This window comes from Tursiops truncatus, chromosome 19 (genome assembly GCF_011762595.2).
Source record: "Tursiops truncatus isolate mTurTru1 chromosome 19, mTurTru1.mat.Y, whole genome shotgun sequence".
Lineage (NCBI taxonomy): Eukaryota > Metazoa > Chordata > Mammalia > Artiodactyla > Delphinidae > Tursiops > Tursiops truncatus.
In genome coordinates, this window is record NC_047052.1 from 18,588,250 (window position 1) to 18,605,927 (window position 17,678).

Sequence of the window (17,678 nt, forward strand, 5' to 3'; positions counted from 1 at the left end):
ACCTTTAGGGACTTCTCTGGTGGTCCAGTGGTTAAGACTTCATGCTTCCACTGCAAGGGGGCGTGGGTTCAATCCCTGGTCAGGGAACTAAAATCCCACAGGCCACTCAGCCAAAAATAAAATAAATAAAAAGGAAAAAGAAAACTTAAAAAATTATTTCCATATGTCTAGTGTGATGCTTAAGGGAATGAACTTAGGGGCCAATCAAACTTGGGATCATATCCCAGCTCTGACACTTCCACAGTTGTGTGAACTGAACTTAAGCAAGACATCTTCCCCTCCTTAAGCTTCATGTTTCTTATCTGTATAATGGGGATCATAATCTTGACCTCACAGTTATTGTGAGGGTTGAAAATAATATAGAATTCCAGGGTTGATGGGGCTTAGAAATCCACACAACACCTCTATTTTACAGACATTCAGCAAATTAATTCAATAAATGTTTATTGAGCCCTTGCTATGGAAGGTGCTGGCCTGGGCTCTGGTGAAGAACACGGGGGCCCTGAGATGAAGAGGTATATTGATGCAGAGGGGACTGGGCTCAGGATATCCAACCCCCAGATTCTCCCCTGAACAATAAGCTGTTCCATGTCTGCAGAGCTGCAAACATGAGAAGCACCATTATCATGATGCTCTAGCCTGGGCAGCTGTGTCTAGGGCTCAGCCCACTTGGCTCTCTGCCCACCCCTTTCCTGCAGCTCTGGGATAAAACACACAAAGCTCTTAAGCCCCTGGCCAGAGAGCAGATTCTGTCCCCAACCCCACCCCCCTGCACACACTCCAGGTCACTCAATTCCAGGGAAGAGCAGGGACTTAGGGGGCAAAAACCAGGGGAAAGTAGGTCACAGCAGGAGGATGGTAATCCCTTTGATGGCTGGCCAACACAATCGAGCCCCTGCTCCTGGAAGCGGCCTGCTCCTGGCCACCCACCAAGAGTAAGAGTGGTTCTAGAAAGACTTTTGGGGTTTGGAGCCCCAGCACCATCCCTCCAAATAGTATGCTCAGGTTAAGAGGGCTGCCCCAAGAAGACACATCCTCCATACTGAAGTCATTCTCAGTCCAAGCTTTTGCTGACTGTAACACTTCCTATGCAGGATTTAGCAATTCTGTTTTTCATTCCACGCACTCCCACAAGTACACTCTTTATACCCAGCCTTAGGCTGGGTGCTAGAGACACAAAGAGGACACTTGGGGAATCCAGAGTGGGGAATTCTGACCTAGACCCAGACAGTAAGAAGCCAGTGAACCAGTGTTATCCGTACAGAGACAGAAGAAAGCCCAGGAGCTCTGTGGACCTGAAGGAGGCTTCTGATTCAGCTTGGAGTCAGGGTTAGGGAGGCGGTAGGTGATACTGAACAAGAAGTAGGAGTTCACCAGGAGGAAATGAGGAAGGTTATTCTGAGCACAGAGAATAGATGTGCAAAGAATAAAAGGCTGGCCTTTCCTTCTGGAAGATACTGGTGGTCAAAGGGGGTGGATCTGGGAGGGTTTTTTTCCTGAACCTTCTCCTTCAGGTGATGTGAGATGGGTAAGGAATGGATGAGAGAGAGAGAAGTGGGGATAAAAATACAGGTGAATGAAGTACAGGAGAAAAGACAGGGCAGAGAGTGAGTTAACTGAGGCATCTTAGCTAACTGGAATGGGAGGGTGTTTGGGAAGCGTTGCTGAAGTAGGGCTCCTACATGATAAAGTAGGGTGGAGGTCTCTGGAGGCACCTGTCACCCTGGAGCCTAGTCAAGGGTCCTATCAGGCCTGATTCTGTCCTAGGGCCAACAACCTCCCAGCATGGGCTTTAGTGCAAACCTGGCCTGCCAAGTTCTGGACTCCCACCCCTCCTCCCCTCCCAGCTGATTGCCTGGGCCCCTCTTGTAAAGTCCTCTCCAACTCAGCCCCAGTTCTCCTCCACCATTTGTAAGTCTTGTATCCTTACCTCCTATCACCCTCTATCATGGTCCTTCTCTGAAACCTCCCCTTAACCCAAGGACTGAGTAGGTAGATCACTCCTCTGTGCTACTATAGAGGGGGAGTTGAAGGAGTAGACTGAATAAAATGTCCTATATATAAACATAGCTGGCTTACATAGGGCCTTATAGACAATGAAAAGGAGTTTAATATCAGGATCAGTTTTTCAATTTAGAAAATGGAGAATAAAGTGGAGGGAGTGAGAGTAGAAGCCAGTGAGGAGGCCATGGCAGTGCCCACACAAGTCGTGGGGTGATGGCTTGGAAGAGGGTCCTGGCAGGGACAGTAGATGACTGATCAATAGAGGGTCTCACCCTCTCTGAGGCCTCCTCCTTCCCTCAGGATTCTGCCCGTTCTGATTCTTGCTCTTCTTCTCCACCATGATGAACTGGGGCTCCTCTGTGCTTCCAGAAAGCCTTCCGGGATTGTTCTGACCTCACGCTGCACACCTCTTCTCAAAGAACAAGCTTGTGGAGAGCGTAAGGCCAGAGGAACCCTCATCGTGACCCCAATTTCTGCAGCTCCAGGTCACCTCAGGTACTTGAATGTAGACTCCAATGGGGGCTCCCCATCTTCTGGAACAGGCTCCCCTTAGATTAATCAGGACCCCAGAGAAGGAGAGGAAAGGGTACTTAATCTGAACTGTGTCTTGAAGGCTAAGGTGGTAGTTCAGCAGAGGGAAGAGGAGGTGAGATGGACAGGAGCCTGGAAACTGGAAAGAACCTGGGGAGGGGGGTGGACTGGCTGAGGGTGGGGGTGCGGACACTCTATCACCTCACATGGCCCCTAGGGGCCAGGACAGGAGGGGCAGGTAGGGCTAGGAGTTCTCCCAGCCCGGGAGAACAGAGAAATATGTGCATTCCCACACATCTTGGGTCACCACCAGAAGTCTTGGAACCTGCTGGCAATGGAAAGCTCTGCACTGCCCCTGGGAAATGAGTGTTTGTGAAGAGAAAGACTGAGTCCCCTATGGTGGTCTTCAGCCCGCCCATCTCGTCCTGGGGATTAGCTTCTTGAGGCCTCCACCCCAGCCAGGTGGGCCACAGTGGAAAGAAAGGAAGGAGCTTGGTACAAATATAAATACGTTTAATGAAAGCCGAGCGCTTTCGAGACGGGGCGGGTGGGGGGGGCAGGGGGGGCGGGGGGGGGGGACACGCTGCTACCCGGCCAGACCGGCTAGGCCAGAGGACCCAGGAGGCAGGCGAGTGCCAAAGCAGCCGCCAGCAGAGGGGGCTCGGGGACCCGAGTGGGTGCTGGCGCTGTCGCCCGCAGCGTCTCCTGGTTGGTCTCTGGGCCCGCCCCGTGCTCCTGAAGGCGTACAGGGGTGCCGCACAGAGTGTGCAAATTATCTGGGTGTGGGGCCCGGCGAGCTTCTTGCTGTAGTGACTCCCACACGGCGGCGGCCTCCTCAGGGCAGCCCAACAGGACTCGCGAGGCACAGGTGTGGAAATCATTCCAAGACCTGTCAAGGGTGTGGGGTTAGGGTAATCAGGTGGGGCAGGGGGCTTTGGAATGGGAGGGAAGAGGTTCAGACCCCAAGGGTGTGGGGTTGGGCTGCTGCCCTCACGCCTGCCCGTACCTGCAGACGCTCTCCAGCTCACCTCCGCGGCCCATGCCGTCCCCCAAGCGGATGAGACACTCGGCAAAGCCCTGGTATATGGTGTCACAGCGGCCTGGGACCGCTATAGTTGCTGCCAGGGGAGATACAAGGACTGGGGGTGGGGGTGGAGAATAGTTGATAGGATGAGGTGGCGTGCCCTCACCATCCCCGCCCCTCGCCGCCAAACCCCAGGGGCTTGTTTACCAGGGAGCGTTCTGGGGACGTGACTCAGCGTGAAAGGGGTGCCCCAGGGAACTAAGGGGCACATCTGGGGACCACCTGCCTCTGCCCCCTTCTAGGCAGACCTGGACAGGATAGGTGGGGATGGGGGAAGGAGAAGCCTCGTCCCAGGAGTTGGCTCTTCTTCCGAGCTGCTGGGTCCCAGGTCAGGTGAGAATGGTCCAAATGAGAGTATGGACATGGTGAAAGGAGGCAGGTCCCCTGGCAACTTCCAGTTTCTCTGCAGCCTAGACAATCTTTGTTTGGCCTTTCCATCCCCTCCCCAGAGACAGGTGTTTTCTGACGGGTAGGGCAGAATAGAGGGGGTTGGGATCCAGGTTCGACCCTAAGAGAGGACCTCAGAGATCCCACGGTTGGTCTGGGAGTCCCGCAAGAGGTCAAGTCTCCCCTTATCAGGATGGGGACTGTGGAATTTGGGGGTTCTTCCCTCCGAAACTAGGGTTCAGTTCCCACCCTCACTTTACGTCCTGAAGCCACTGGCACACAATCCCTCCCTGGAGCCCTCACCTCCTCTCCACCCTGACTCTCAGCGCTCAGGAGGGCTCTGCCTCAGCTCCCACACAACCTACACCCAGCCTGGGGAGGGGGTGTGTGGACTGGGTTGGGTCCAGCACGCCGGCACTCACCAAGGGGCGGCAGCAGCAGCAGCAACAGCCCCAGTGCACAGGGCGGTTGCCAGCGGTGACAGAAGCGGCAGCACATCTTCCCTGGGCTGGGAGCCTAGTGCCAGAGCTGGCAGCTTGGAGTGCAGCCCTTCGGCCCAGCCCGCAGAAGGAGGAACTGTGATTGGATGGGGGCTGAGGGTGGAGCTCAAACCAGCCAGCAGCCCCGCCCCCCAGTTCAGATAGGCAAAGAAGGGAGGGACTCCAGAGAGGAGAACCCAGGAGCTAGGGGTGGTGCTGAGCTGATCCCAGGGCCCTTGCCTTGCCTCAGAGATGGAGAGCGGAGATCTGGGAAGGCAGTTGGGCAGATGAGGGTGGGTGTCCAGGGCCCTGGGGTGGGTTGGCCTAGACAGAGCTCCAGGAGAGGGGGCAGGTAACAAAGGGCAGTTATCAAAGTCATGCCAAAGAAAAGCATACACATACTCCATTTTATTCCAAAAGCATTTAATTGAATTTCTCAATGTTTTTCAAAAACAAAAAGAACCAAACTGGTGGTAAAAAGGAACATGGAAAATTCAACTAAAGTGGTGTCATAATCTCAGGGGTCATGCTCCAGGCATGGCAGAACCCAAGAAGGCACAATACCCACCCTGGGCCCAGCCTAAACCTGCTGGCTACCACAACCTATAGACCATAGCCAGTGCTATCCCCATCAAACACGCCAGAGGTGGGAGCCTGAGCAGGTAAAGGGCAGACATGACCCTGCTTTGGCCTAGGCCTGTCTGCTGACCTTCAGTGCCACCCCATCCTGGGCAAGGCAGGCTGAGCTAAGGGAGGCTGGGGGTCATAAGGCCGTGCAGCATGAGGCTGAGACGCCGGGCCGCTTTGCCAAGTGAGTTGTGTGGCTCCGCCTGCAGGAACTGGAAGAGCTTCTGGCGCACCTGGGCCATGACGGAGCCCATGTGGTCCCGAGTGATGGGGTCACTGTGGTCCAGGTGCATCACAGCCTCTTCCAGGTAGCTGGGGGTTAAAGGACAGGCTACAGGTGACCTCCAGCAGAGAGGAGTGCCCCCTGGTGGCAATGAGGCCCAGAGGCTGATAATGGAGGCCTCAAAGCCTGAGATGGGTGGGGACAGAGGGGATTGGTGGAGAAAATTAAGGAGGGGAGTCAGGCAGGAGTGGGAGTCACTGCTTTGAACTGCTCCCCGCCCTTCACCACAGCCCTAGTCCCTGACTATGCCCACTCACCTGAGCTTGAGGTCAGTTCGAGTGCCAAGGTCAGAGGCCAGTTGCTGGATGAGTGAAAGGAGTACAGGCTGGGAGAGGGGGCAAGGTGGCTGCCCAAACACCTGGCCTGGGTCTACAGTTTCACACACGTACAGCACCAGGTTCAGGTCGGCAGCTGTCAGGGCCTGAGTAGAGAACAGAGTTTATAGCTAATGTCAGGATGGAATGCCTGCTTGTCTGGCTATGTGGCCTGGGAGAGGATGACCAGAGTAGGGCATCCTGAGGGGGATGCTTTGGGGCCCAGAGAGAGCACTGTAGGGCTGTGTTGTTACTCTAGGGAATCAGGAAAGTTTTCCTGAGAAGGGTGGTTCTGAAACAAGGTAGACTGAGGTAGGAAGAAAGGGATCCAGGGTCCAGACAGAGGGAAGAGCAAGGGAAATGCCCTGGAGGCCAAAGAGAACCAAAAAGAGTCTGCTGAGGCCAGACCACCCAAAGCATGATGGGTAGAGTGGAATGTATGATGTGTGAGCCTTGTCAGGAGACTCCTGACTCTATCTGGGCTTAGTGCCCGGCTTACCTGCTGGAAGGCCTGGTTGAGGTGGCCCTGCTGCAGCAGCTGCAGGATATGGGCTTGCTGGGCTTGGCAGTCGAGGTGGGTGGTAGGGACAGGTGTGCCAGCAGCTGAGCGCATGGCCTGCATGATGCTAGAGGTGACGGCAGCCTGCTGCTCCTTGAGTGCCACACTCACCTCACCCTTAACAATGCGCTGCACCTGTGCTAAAATTGCCTCTTGCAGGCTGCAAAGGCAAGTGAGGGAGATGAGGCTGACAGGCAGTTGGGTCTGGCCCTTTCCAAACACACCACCTTGCTCAGTGCCCTGCCCACACACCTGCCCACAGCCACGTGCAGCTGGTGCTGCACCTCAGCCCGAACGCTGCTGGACACGGTAGCCGCCATCTGCTCCGTGGCTCCCTGCAGCGTGCTGACCAGGCCCCGCAGCTGGGCCAGCACGGGCTCCCGCGCCTCCTGTTCTCGTGCCTTTCGGCTCTTCATGTGGCTCTCCAGCTGCTGCAAGTCTGAGAAGTGACCATGGGGGCCATGAGAGGGATGGTAGGGAGAAGACGATAGCCCTTCCCTTCTTGGGGCATATGACCCTACTCACATTCCTGCGTGCCCAGTCGGAAGCTATCATTGATCTGCTGGAACATGGCCTGGCAGCTCTTCTCAAAGGCGGGCAGTACCACGCTCTGGAAGGCTTCACGGTAGGCGGCCTGCATCGGCCCCTGTAACGTGTCTGCGGCTGCTCGGGCAATGGCATCTGTTAAGTTCTGGGGGTGGAAGAAGGGGCCTGAGTTGAAAGCTGAGCCCAAGCCCACCAACCACCAACCTCCCTCACCTTGGGTCCCATAGCACCTTGGACTTCAGCAGCTTGGAGATATTCTCTTTCATGCTACCCTCCACGGCTGTGAGCTTGGTGGCCACTGAGTTGCTCAGTTGGCCTGCCACGGGCTCCAGACTCCTAGACACACCTGGGACAGGGTGAGGAGGGAAAGGTAGAGCCATGAGAAGAAGCTTGACAGGTAGGGGGCCCCACTCCCATCTGGCCCACCCAGAAGTCTCCATGCAAAACTCACATGGAGGAACCGTCTTCTTGATCTCATCCCGTATGCTGCGCTCCAGCCGCCCAGCCACAGCTGAAGATAGCGCTTGGGACAGCTGTTGCGTCAGCTGCTCCTGCAGCTGCCCACCACGCTGCTGTCCCTCGGCCAGTGCCCGCTCCAGTCGCCGCTCTGCATTGTAGCTAAGGAACAGGGCTGCAGCAGGTCCCATATCCCTTCCTGGGCCAAGAATGCTGCTGCCGCCCCATGCTGTGCCACTGCCCACAAGGATACGCTCCTGCTCGTGCCGTGACTCTAGGGCACGTTCTACGTGGCCCGTGACGGTGCTCTGCAGGCCTTCAAGTTGGGTGCACAGACGCTGTAGCAGCTCTTCTTGGCTGTGTCGAAGCTGCGCCAGCTCTCTCTGCTGTTGCCAAATTAGTGTTGGCCAGTCCTCAGGGGCCTCTGCCACCTGCCAGGAACACCAACAGTCACATGAAGCCCGCCCCGCCCAACCCCACACACCAGACCAGGGGAAGGCTTGGACCCTACCCCACCCCCACAGGCAGGAGTCCCAGAAGCAGAAAGGGTGTTTGCTCGCTCACCTGGTGCTCTGTGAGCCGGGATCCCACGGACGAATCCCTGCCACAGAGAAGCACCTCAGGCCATGTCAAGCAGGCAGCCTGAAGACCACCCCTCTCCCTGGCCCCAGGACCCGTCCTACCCGTCATCCTTTTTGCCCTTTCGCTTGAGCTTGGGTGAGGCCCGAGGGGATCCTTTGGTCTTCCAGTCCTTGGCAGGAAGACGTGGAGTGGGAACTTTGGTGCCAAAACCCCCTGCAGCAGAGGCCAGGCTGGCCACCTCATCATCATGGTCGCTGTGGGAAGGGCAGGGAGAGAAATAGGCACCTACCCACTTGTTGGCCCTCCCTGTGAGAGGAACGGTGCGGGGTGGTGCCTACCTTTGCTCGGCACTGGCGTCCTGACTGTCGTGTTGCTGTAGCAGGTGATAAGGTGGTCGGTGAAAGGCCAGGCTCTTGTGCTTTTCCTGGAGGCCATTCCGGGGGCTGGGGGGACAGGCCAACTCAGCAGTGGATGACTCTATCTGAAGCCCCTACCATCAGCACATTTCCCACTCCTAAGCTCCTCACCTCTCTGCCAGGCTGCTGCAGGTCTCACGAGTAATGTCTGGTGCCGTAGGCCAGACCTGACTGTCAGGGGCCGTGGCCTCCTGGGTCAAGGCTGCCTCCAGGAGGGAAGGGGTACTATGCCGATCCCCATCCCCAGGGCCTCCATCCAGGCTAAGCTGGGGGCCAAGCTCGGGTCCCGGCCGGGGCCGTGGAGACAGCAGGTGTAGTGCTGAAGCAGCTGAGGCCATACTGTCTGGCTCCAGGCCCTCCGGAGCGGAGGAGCCAAAGCCACGGGACAGCGCCTCAGATGCGATCTCAGGGATATCCTGGGACAGGGCAGTGGAAGCCGAGGAGATAACATCGGGGGAGCGGGTGCGGCTGGGGGACGCCTGGGGTAGCCCCAGGGGCTCCACTTCCTGCAGCTCCAGGGATAGTGTAGAGGCAGCAGTAGGCACCTGAGGTAGGCCAAAGGTGGGAACTTAGGTGGTGGGAAGTAGGAGTAAAAGGAGTACAGAGACGAAGCACTGGTGTGTGTAGTGATGAGAGATGGGACAACAGGGAAGGGGGAGGAAGGTCAAAAATGGCCGCAGCCCAGGAGGAGAGGAGGTGGGGATGGAAAGGCTGAGGATCTGCCCTTCAAGGACACCGGGGGCTGAGATACCCTCAGGGGAAACATGGACCACCTGAGGAAGAGCAGGACCAGAAGACAGGGTGCTGTGGGAGGAGACTGCCGCCAGGCTTCCCACTCCCATATACCTTCTATACTGCACTTCACACACACCCACATACGCACCTGCCCAGGCCCTTTGGGAGGCAATTTGTCGGCCGGACTTGGGAGCAGGCCAGGCAGGAGGCTACGTGGGCTTGCCTGCAGGCTGCTACTGCTGCTTATTGTCAGACCGCCATCCAGCTGTAGCTTGGGGCTCAAGGTCAGCTCCTCAGGTGGCCTGCTGGCAGGAAGGATGAAGTGTAAGCAGCCAGAGCCTGGCATCACCTGGCACCAGCCCCTGACACGCCCTAACTCTGACCCTCATTTCACCTGGGCAAGGAGGGGTCCACGGCCGAAGTACTGCTCATGGCAGACACCGCCGTAAGAGAGGAACTGCTGCTGCTGCTGCTGCTGCTACTGGGAGATGCAGCGATCTGGGGAGATGTGGAGAACGAGGGCTGTGGCTGTGGGGGGCACTCCCAGGGCCTCCCGCCCTGTGCCCCACACTCTGCCCGCAGCATACCTGCTGCAGGGAGGTGCTAGGTGTCATGAAGGCGTCAGGTGTCATCAGCTTGGGCTTGGTCTCACTGCTCAGACTGAGGAAGTCGGCAGGTGCAGGCAGCTCCACGATGCGTCGGAGGTCAGACTGGGAGCCGTGAGTGGCCGATCCCAGGCCCTCAGAAGCCAGTTCTGGTCGAGACTCTCCAAATGCTGTGGGAAAAGCTGCCACTTGAGTCAGATCTCAGACTCCAGTCAGAACCTGCTTTCCTGTCACCCCCAACTCACCAAAGTCCTCATGGGCAGGGTGTGTAGGGAGCGGGACCACCACGTCAGGGTTCAGCTGTGGCTGGAAGCGGATCTGTACATCTTGCAATGCCCTGCAGGGAGAGCAGGGGGAGAATATGAGAGTCAGAGTCAGCAGGGTAGGGAGGGGCACAGACAGGGCACAGGCGGGCCTCCCCAGCACACTCACTTAGTGTGCACACAAAAGAGCTTGATGAGCACACCAGCTGCAGACTCCATGGCACCAGCTCCGTGGGTCCCATCTGCAAGGACAATGTGGACGACTAAGCCCCTGGCCCTCTGAGCCTCAGCACTCCCCTACATCCCAACACACATCCCTGACCCTGAGCAGCTCACCAGCCCCTAGGCTGTCATTCTCCTCCTCGGCTGGCAGCACCTCAGTGTGCCGCAGCCGGCAGCGACTCACAACCTGGATACCGAAGCTCAGCACAGGGTGGGTGAGCAGGAACTCAGAGATGGAGCTGAAGCAGGCACGGCCCTCCTCCTGGTTCTGCAGCAGTTCCATCACGTAGAGGACCTGCACAGGTAGCGAGTTCACAGCTGAGCTCAGGGGCTGGGTGAGCTGTGGATGTGCCACACACACCCTTGTCCTCCCTGATGATATCAGCTCTGCCCAGAGCGTCCCCACTGCAGCCCACCTTCCGTTGCACATCGCTGAGAATCAGGTATTCTGCTGAGAGGTCCAGGCAAACCTTGAGGCTTGGGGGCACACTCACTGAGCTGAAGATATCTGGGGAGAAGCTGGAGGGGGTGGCCACGAGGCAGGATGAATGAGACTGAGAGGGTGGAAGGAACCCAACCCTGCCCCTGCCCAGCCCCACAGCCCCTGCTTACCGAATGGTCTGCAGGCAGGTCCAGGACACCGTGCACCACATCTTCAGCTCCCGATTCTGGTCAGCACCAGTAATAAGGAACCTCCAGAAGGGGACCCTGCAAAGCAACAAGGCACTGAGTGGCTGGCTGGGCCCCTGCTGGGAGCCCAAAGTCCAGCCCACCACCCTCTTGCCTGCCCACTCACTCACTCAGGATCCTGTTTCTTGTGGTTGTCACAGAACAGGAGGCAGGAGAGGGGCCTCCCATCGTGAGGCTTCCACTCGTGCAAACACCTGCAGGCAGGTATATGAGTGGCCTGAGTGGGTGATCTGATCTCCTACCTGGGAGAGCCCAGGCCCTCAGGCTCCACCTTACCTTGGCTCATCCTGCCCCTCAATGTAAATCTGCCAGAACTTGACGAAGCCATCATGACTTGCGGTAGCCAGGACAGTCCCATCAGGTGAGAGGGCCCCTTCACTTAGGCACTGGGAAGAACCCAAAAAGCCTTGCTTTGCCACCTGACTAGAGGTGGGAGCAAGTCCTCCTCAGGTGAGGATGGCAGTGAGCTAGGCTGACCCAAAGCGGATCTGCGTGTTTGTATGAAAGACAATAAATGGGGGCGGGGTACTGTAGAGAAAACCAGCTCCATAGGGTGCATGGTTAGGTGTGAGTGCCACAGGAGACGGGTCCCTCTGTGCTCCGAGTACCCATGGCAGAGTGCTAGAAAGCTATGTGGGCAGCTGTGAGAACAGGGAATAGATGAGGGACATAAAGGGGTGGGGAGAGGAGGGCAGCAAAGGCAGTCAGTTGCAGGCTTACTGTGCTGTGGCCTTTTACCACGATGAAGCCCTGCTTGATCTGGCTGACATCCACGGGCCAGGTGCTGTGGTTGGAGCGGAGCATGTCCAGGTCCCACACCTCAGCCTAGCAGGTACAGGGAGGTGAGCGTTCAGCCCATGACCACACCATTGCTACTTGGTCCCCTCCTTTCCCCCCAGGCCCAGCCCCCTCACCCGGTCCTCATGCAACAGGGCCACCGTTGGGCTGCCCTCCTCACAGCAGTCCTCACTCTCTTCGGGGATGAAGGGGCACCAGATGATCCTGCGGAAGTGATTCAGTGGAGTGCCCTCTGGCTGTCGGATATGGACCAAGATCTCTTCTCTGAGCAGGGTGTTAAGGGCTAGGCAGGTGGATAATGATGTACGTCTGGCAGACCCAGCTCCGCCCACTTTTCTTCAGTCCCCCATCCCACCCTGGGAAAGGATACTGAATTTTGCCATTAACCAGGGCCAAGCGCCACACAAACAGGTTGCCTGCCTCATCCAGGCAGGCCAGCTGTGGGGAATTGAGGTGTGCAAAGGCCAGATCAGCCACACTGCCTGTGAAGCCTTTGAGCAGGGTCCTCTCTGAAGTGCTGACACTGATCACCCGTACCATCGCTGAGCCGTTGTTGGCAGCTAGAATCAGGAGAGCGGTAGGCCATGAATAAGTATCTAGGCCCAGGCAGCAGCAGAGAAGCCCTGCCCTTGCCTGCCTCTCTGCCACTACCAGTCTCAATCTCTGTTTTCTCACTCGGCTCCAGAAGGCCTGGCAGAGCTGGGGCCAGCACAGACAAGCCTTCCATTATACCTCTACAGTCTGAGTGGGCTGAGTGACTGGACAGTAGAGCTGCATCTCTGGGGCTACTAGCAGAACACCTCCCTCCTCTGTACTGTGCCTACTCACCCCGAATAGCATAGGCCAAGAAAGAGTTGGACACAGCAATCAGGTTGCCATAGTAGTATTTCTGCTCCCAGTCATACTTGGCGACGGGCTGGATTTTCACCTGAGAATCAAGAGTGAGGAAGGTCATAGAAATCGAGGGCTGGGGCAGCTTTCCTGGAGCTGAGGTAGCCCCCAGCATGCCTGGGGACAGTAGAGGCCATATGCGCAGGCCCAGCCACCCATTCACAATTCTTGGGGCCAGATTCCCACAGAGACTTGGCAGCCAACCCTGGCTTCCTGAGACTGGGATACACTACCTGTCTGTCAGGATAGTCCCCATAGGTACTGGCCGCATGGAATGGGGGAGGGACAGCCTAAGTGTGCCCCATCCATTATACATGCCATGACATCCTGGTGCCCACCTTGTTGCTCCCCCGTGCCTTGCTCGAGATGCTAGAGTCACTGCTGGCCACAATCTCCACCTCCTTGGCCAAAATTCCGATGCAGGTGGAACTGTCGTCTCCTAAGAGGCAGCTGGGGGGAGGGGTGCATAGCGTGACTCTTGTCCACCCAAAGTCTCGATGGGCAGGGTTGGGGGGAGAAGATACAGACACTCTGGTGAAAGTGTAAAGTCCCAGATGCCCAACTCTGCCTGGTTCACTGGTCCCCAAACCTACAGCTTCCCTTGCTCACCTCCCTCCTTGGGAATGGCCCTACTTCCATGCTAAACCAGGTGCCCAAACTTCAGATCCAGGCCAAGCCCTTGAGCTTGTCGTTGCCCCTCATCCTAGTGCAAACTCAGGTTAAGTGTTCCACCCCAGGTCATCTAGTGGGGAAGCAGCAGAGGCTGCTAGACCCTCTCCCCTCACCTTATGCCTTTAGTTCACAAATGCCTCAAAGACCCCATCACCACCACTGCCATCTCCCAGACACTCACATGACCTGCTTTTCCTGCAGGTTAATAGGAGGCATGGCTCGGAGACCAGGCTTGTTTGTTGAAGTACCATCACTTGAGCAGAGGGGGTCTGGGACCAGGAGCCCATTGAGATCTCCATTGTAGGCATTAGATGGTCGCTGGCTCTCTGCACTGGGACCTAGAGACAGAAAGGGCCACTCTGATGAAGTTATTCCACCTGCCCACTGGCCTCTCCTCCTGCAGAGCTTCACTCAAGAACCATGAGGTGCTCTAGGAACACTCAACAAGGCTCGTCAGTGGCAAGGAGGGCCTTTTGTTCAACCTTTATTCCATAAACACTGATGGTGAACCTAATGCATGCTAGGACCAAGGATGAGCATGAAGCTCTTCTACCTGAGGGAAGGGTGTAAGAATGCTCTGAGTCCAGTTAATACTCAGGCCTGGGTCAGTACAGAGGGACTCTGTGTACTTGAAGGAGGACATGGGAAGGGTCAGGACAGACTTTACAGAGGAGGTGCCATCAGAGCCAGCGTGGCTAGAACACACAAACATGGGAAGGATGGAGGGAAAACAAGGCTGCAGAGGTCTCGGGTATGAGGCTAGGGTGCTTAGATTTTCCCTGTGGTAATGAGAGCCACAAAAGTTTTAAATAGGAAAGTGACATGATCTGCTATGGCCAGAGGACTGACTGCTCTAAAGTAGCATGCAGGATAGTTGAGAATCCAGGTGAGAGATACCAGGGCCTACATCAAAGTAGTGGAGGGGTTGGAGAAGAGAGGGTGGGCTTCTAAGGCATGGAAAAACATGATAAGATGTGGAAGTAAGAAAGGAAGGAGACTGCCTGGAGGAATGGACATGAAGGAGTTGGACAAAGAGTAGAGAAATTATGGGGTAGGGTGTGCAATCGGGAAAGACAGCCTTTCAGTTGTTTACCATTGGCTGTGTTTCAAGCACCCTCATAGGTTCAGACACTACTCCAAAACTCCCAGGTAGCAAGGAGAGTAAGGCCTCATATTCAAGGAATATGACAAGTTTCTAGTCACAAAACTGCCTGGGGTCTCACATGGTCCTCCAGTGAGAGGAGACAAGCAAGGGCTACTTGGCAAACAGGAGAATCAAGTACCAGTCAGTAAGCAAAGAGTTAAGAGGACCACCTCACTTGCATCACAGCCACCTTAGCTGCTCAGGGGTAAGCTGACCACTCTCCTTTCCAGGCAGGCTACCATGAGGACAAACAAACAAGCTACACATTACCCATGCCAGGCTCTACCAAACCTTTGTGAAGACTAGTTTGCTAGCAGCTAATAAGCATGAGAGGGCCAGGCCAAGCCCATGAGTCCAAGGAGCACACACTCCAGGCCTGGGGAAAAGGGTTTGGTGGTTCCAGGCAGCAGATAGATTTTCTCAGAGATTAGAGGTTAGCTAAACCCAGGAGTGAGCACCAGTGCCTGCTTCCAAAGGGAACCAGTTTGGGCCTTCCAGCAGGTTTCAGAACAGGGTCTGAGGAAACGCCAATTCTCAGCTCTGGCCACTGCACATCCACATCTCCATTACCAGCCAGTCTCTCAACCACTACAACATTTCACAGGTCCCTGAACCTGCCATGAAACTTTGGTACTTTCACATATGCTATTTCCTCTTTGCAGAATGTCTTTCCTGACACCCAAGCCCCTCTCCATATTACAAGACCTAGCCTAAAAATTGCTCTTCTCTCAGATCTGTTCTCAGGCATTCTCCAGCCCCCACCCCACCCACCCTATCCCCATCACAGTGCCAAACACTTCTCTCTTTCAATGAGAAGAGCATTATATTACACCTTGTTAGCTCTGTGTCCTAGGAGCTCACTGAGGGCAGGAGCAGCTGAGGTACCACTGCAAACCCAAGAAAAGTTTAAACGAATGGACGTAAACTAGGGCTTGCAGATGTTTGTAGATCCAATCAGGACTGTGCAGTCTGTGATTTGCCTTAAACCCAAAGAGGACACGGAATTGGGGGTGGTCACCGTCCTCCTGAAAATCAGTTTCAGAATCGCATGCCTAGAGTCTGTATTCCAGAAGGAAGGGCAAGTTGCATAGGGAGATCAGCGGCTCTTCATTACAGCGCCTAGGTCTAGATCCAGAACTCCGCATACAGAGCCCAGACTAGGCCTCTGAACTATGGCAAAAGGGTAGGGAACCCGGGCCAGTCCCAGGAAGACTAGAGACGTTGCGGCCAGGACACCTGGTGGGCTCTGCGAATTCAGAGAAGGTGCCTCACCTTCAGCCGAGACGCTGAAGGACGAGGCAGAACGGCCCGGCTCCGGGATGGGGCAGGATTGCACCCAGGGGTCTGCGCCCTTCAGCAAGCACGCTCAGGGATTTGCCGCTCCGACCCTCGTCTGCCCTCACCAGCCGGGAGGATGCAGAGCCGGTCCTGAGTGACCCGAGGGCCATGAGGGTGGCCGAGGCCCGCACCGCCCTTCTGCCCGCTCACCAAGGACCCACCCCCACCGTTCCGGCTCACCCCCCGCGGGCCGGTCCAGCTTGAGGATGTCCCGCAGGTGCTGCGTGGCGTCCTCGATGTCGATGCTCGCACAGGAGGAGGCCATGGGCCCAGCCGCGGGCGCCCGGGTCCGCGCCGCGTTCGTTCGCCGCCGCCGCGCACCGTCCAGCTGAACACTACCCCGCCAGCACCAGACAGTGGGACCAGTCACTACACTCGGTCCACCCAAAGCTCGCAAACCACCACCCGCGCCGCGTCCCTGAGCCCCGCCAACCCCACCAACCGCCTCCACTTCCGGCCCGCCCCAGACTCGGCTCCCGGAACCTGAGCAGAGCGGAGAAGAAAGGTTCCGGGCTGGGGGTCGGACTCTTCGCCCCTCCCGGAGCCCGCCCCTACCGCGGTCCTGCCCCTGCGCTAGTAGGGTCTGGGGAGTTCCTTGAGGCTGAGGCAGAGCAAATGTCCACCTACTGGACCGCCCAAAGCGCCCTACTTGCCTCAGGATATCCCGCCCGGTCCATGTCCACTCTCAAAGCATGGGCTCATGGTGGGCCTAGGACCGGGTCAATTTGGTTGCCCAAGCTGAATCCCTCAGATGCCCCAGGAGCAAGCTAAATTGGTAGGAGCCTCGGTTTCCCCTTTGGGAAGTGGGTCAGTGTAACCCAAGACCTGAGGGGACCCGTGAAGTCACGGACCCCGGAATTGCAAGGGCAGAGGAGATGGTCCCACCACAAACATCACATTGTTCCCTAACGTCTCCCAGCATCCCCCTGCATGACCTGGCACCCTCAGGCAAAAAGAAAGGAACCATAGTTTACAAACACCTCTTTATTGCAGACATTTCAGGCACAGATACATGGAAAAGCTGTATTGCAGATTTTATACAGGGTGGTTTAAGAGGCAGCAGGTTTCTACCTCTCTCCCCAAACTCCACCCCCCAAATACACAGCAGCCAAGAAATCAGCCCCATTGAAATCTCCTGAGTATGCTGTCCTTTCAAACAGCACATCATCCAGCCCAGTGCCCAGTGTAGCCAGGCAACCAGTGGGGGTCTGAGGAAGTCCTTGGCTTCCATCCATAGTGCAGGAGGGAAGGGGGCTGTGCAGGTCAGGCAAAGCTGTGGTGCCCTCACCAATCCTAAAACCCCTAACAGGGCATCAGCCCAAGTCCTGGGTTTGGTTCTAGCCTGTGGTTGCTACCTTGCCACGAGTTTTACACCACCAAGGTCTCAGGGCTCAAGGGCTAGATTTGTACTAGGCAAGGCTTGTCCCCAAAACTGAGGAGCAGAAACTGCCCCAACAGCTGAGACTTCCCGGGATTTGAAGATAGTGTGAAGGTGTGTGTGTGTGGTCAGGGAGGGAATTGGAGGAGGCCTAGAGATGCCTTGCAGAGGTCTCAGGGGTGAGAAATCCTAGAACCTAAATCCCTCAAACTCAGAATGCTTTCTTTCGTAGTTCTAAATCTATACTCCAACCCAACCGGGCCTGGCTCCATGGGCATTGGAGGCTAGCTGTTCGAGTTACTCCCCTTTGGGTAATGATATCCACAGCAGATGGTACAGCATCAGAGCTGCCCTCTGCTTGGCTTGGGATTTACAGGGCACACTGGATGTGATCCTGACCCTTCTGTGGATAGAACAGGCCCTTCTCCCTCAAACCTCTGCTCATACTTGGCCTTGCTGAGCCCTCAGTTCAGAGGGCCTGAAGCTAATGGGCCATTTTTGCCAAGGCTTTTCCATCTTCGGTGGGGTTCTGGGTCATCTCACATGTCATTAGAGCCTTGACCCTACCCAGCGTAGACATCACAGGAGGTGTCAGAACTGACTGCAGAGGCTTCAGTGCAAGGGAAGCTTCAGGTCAGACCTGAGCTCTGCCTGTCTGCAGCTCACTTTCCCAA

The 17,678-nt window shown here is 56.4% G+C and overlaps 2 protein-coding genes across 9 annotated transcripts; both read right to left on the minus strand.

Moving 5' to 3' along the window:
* Window positions 1-3,033: 3,033 nt before the first annotated feature.
* On the minus strand, window positions 3,034-4,734 carry NRN1L (neuritin 1 like). 3 transcript variants are annotated; one of them, XM_073796883.1, is made up of 4 exons: window positions 4,429-4,734; window positions 3,868-4,081; window positions 3,542-3,674; window positions 3,034-3,424 (listed from the first exon to the last, which is right to left on the minus strand). In XM_073796883.1, exons 2-4 carry the CDS (start codon window positions 4,055-4,057, stop codon window positions 3,139-3,141), a joined length of 609 nt encoding a protein of 202 aa, XP_073652984.1. In that variant the 5' UTR covers window positions 4,058-4,081; window positions 4,429-4,734; the 3' UTR covers window positions 3,034-3,138. The 3 variants fall into 3 exon arrangements, with proteins under 3 accessions (XP_073652984.1, XP_033700238.1, XP_073652983.1); XM_033844347.2 differs by lacking the exon at window positions 3,868-4,081; XM_073796882.1 differs by having other exon boundaries at window positions 3,868-4,734.
* A 153-nt stretch (window positions 4,735-4,887) lies between these two features.
* On the minus strand, window positions 4,888-16,090 carry EDC4 (enhancer of mRNA decapping 4). Of its 6 annotated transcripts, none has more exons than XM_033844330.2 (29): window positions 15,807-16,089; window positions 13,326-13,482; window positions 12,811-12,922; window positions 12,410-12,509; window positions 11,952-12,141; window positions 11,698-11,845; window positions 11,504-11,608; window positions 11,060-11,169; window positions 10,894-10,977; window positions 10,706-10,801; window positions 10,510-10,612; window positions 10,208-10,388; window positions 10,041-10,113; window positions 9,854-9,945; window positions 9,591-9,790; window positions 9,398-9,501; window positions 9,152-9,305; window positions 8,380-8,813; window positions 8,191-8,295; window positions 7,954-8,106; window positions 7,835-7,871; window positions 7,524-7,701; window positions 7,266-7,421; window positions 7,045-7,160; window positions 6,794-6,959; window positions 6,521-6,707; window positions 6,209-6,428; window positions 5,653-5,816; window positions 4,888-5,424 (listed from the first exon to the last, which is right to left on the minus strand). In XM_033844330.2, the coding sequence occupies exons 1-29, from the start codon at window positions 15,889-15,891 to the stop codon at window positions 5,232-5,234; spliced, it is 4,203 nt and encodes a 1,400-aa protein (XP_033700221.1). In that variant the 5' UTR covers window positions 15,892-16,089; the 3' UTR covers window positions 4,888-5,231. The 6 variants fall into 6 exon arrangements, with proteins under 6 accessions (XP_033700221.1, XP_033700220.1, XP_033700224.1 ...); XM_033844329.2 differs by having other exon boundaries at window positions 9,152-9,308; XM_033844333.2 differs by having other exon boundaries at window positions 9,591-9,778; window positions 15,807-16,088.
* Window positions 16,091-17,678: the final 1,588 nt, after the last annotated feature.

Bases quoted from the DNA above. Each gene is read 5' to 3' on its own strand.
- EDC4 (XM_073796879.1), bottom strand. From the start codon at position 15,891: ATGGCCTCCTCCTGTGCGAGCATCGACATCGAGGACGCCACGCAGCAC. The intron at 9,791-9,853 runs GTGAGTTGGGGG...CTCAAGTGGCAG, and splicing joins CCCTGCCCATGAGGACTTTG to CTTTTCCCACAGCATTTGGA. The intron at 9,306-9,397 runs GTGAAATGAGGG...TCCTGCCAGCAG, and splicing joins GTGGACCCCTCCTTGCCCAG to GCCACCTGAGGAGCTGACCT.
- NRN1L (XM_073796883.1), bottom strand. From the start codon at position 4,057: ATGGAAAGGCCAAACAAAGATTGTCTAGGCTGCAGAGAAACTGGAAGT. The intron at 3,675-3,867 runs GTCTGCCTAGAA...CCCCACCCCCAG, and splicing joins TCCCCACCTATCCTGTCCAG to TCCTTGTATCTCCCCTGGCA. The intron at 3,425-3,541 runs GTACGGGCAGGC...CACCCTTGACAG, and splicing joins GAGCTGGAGAGCGTCTGCAG to GTCTTGGAATGATTTCCACA.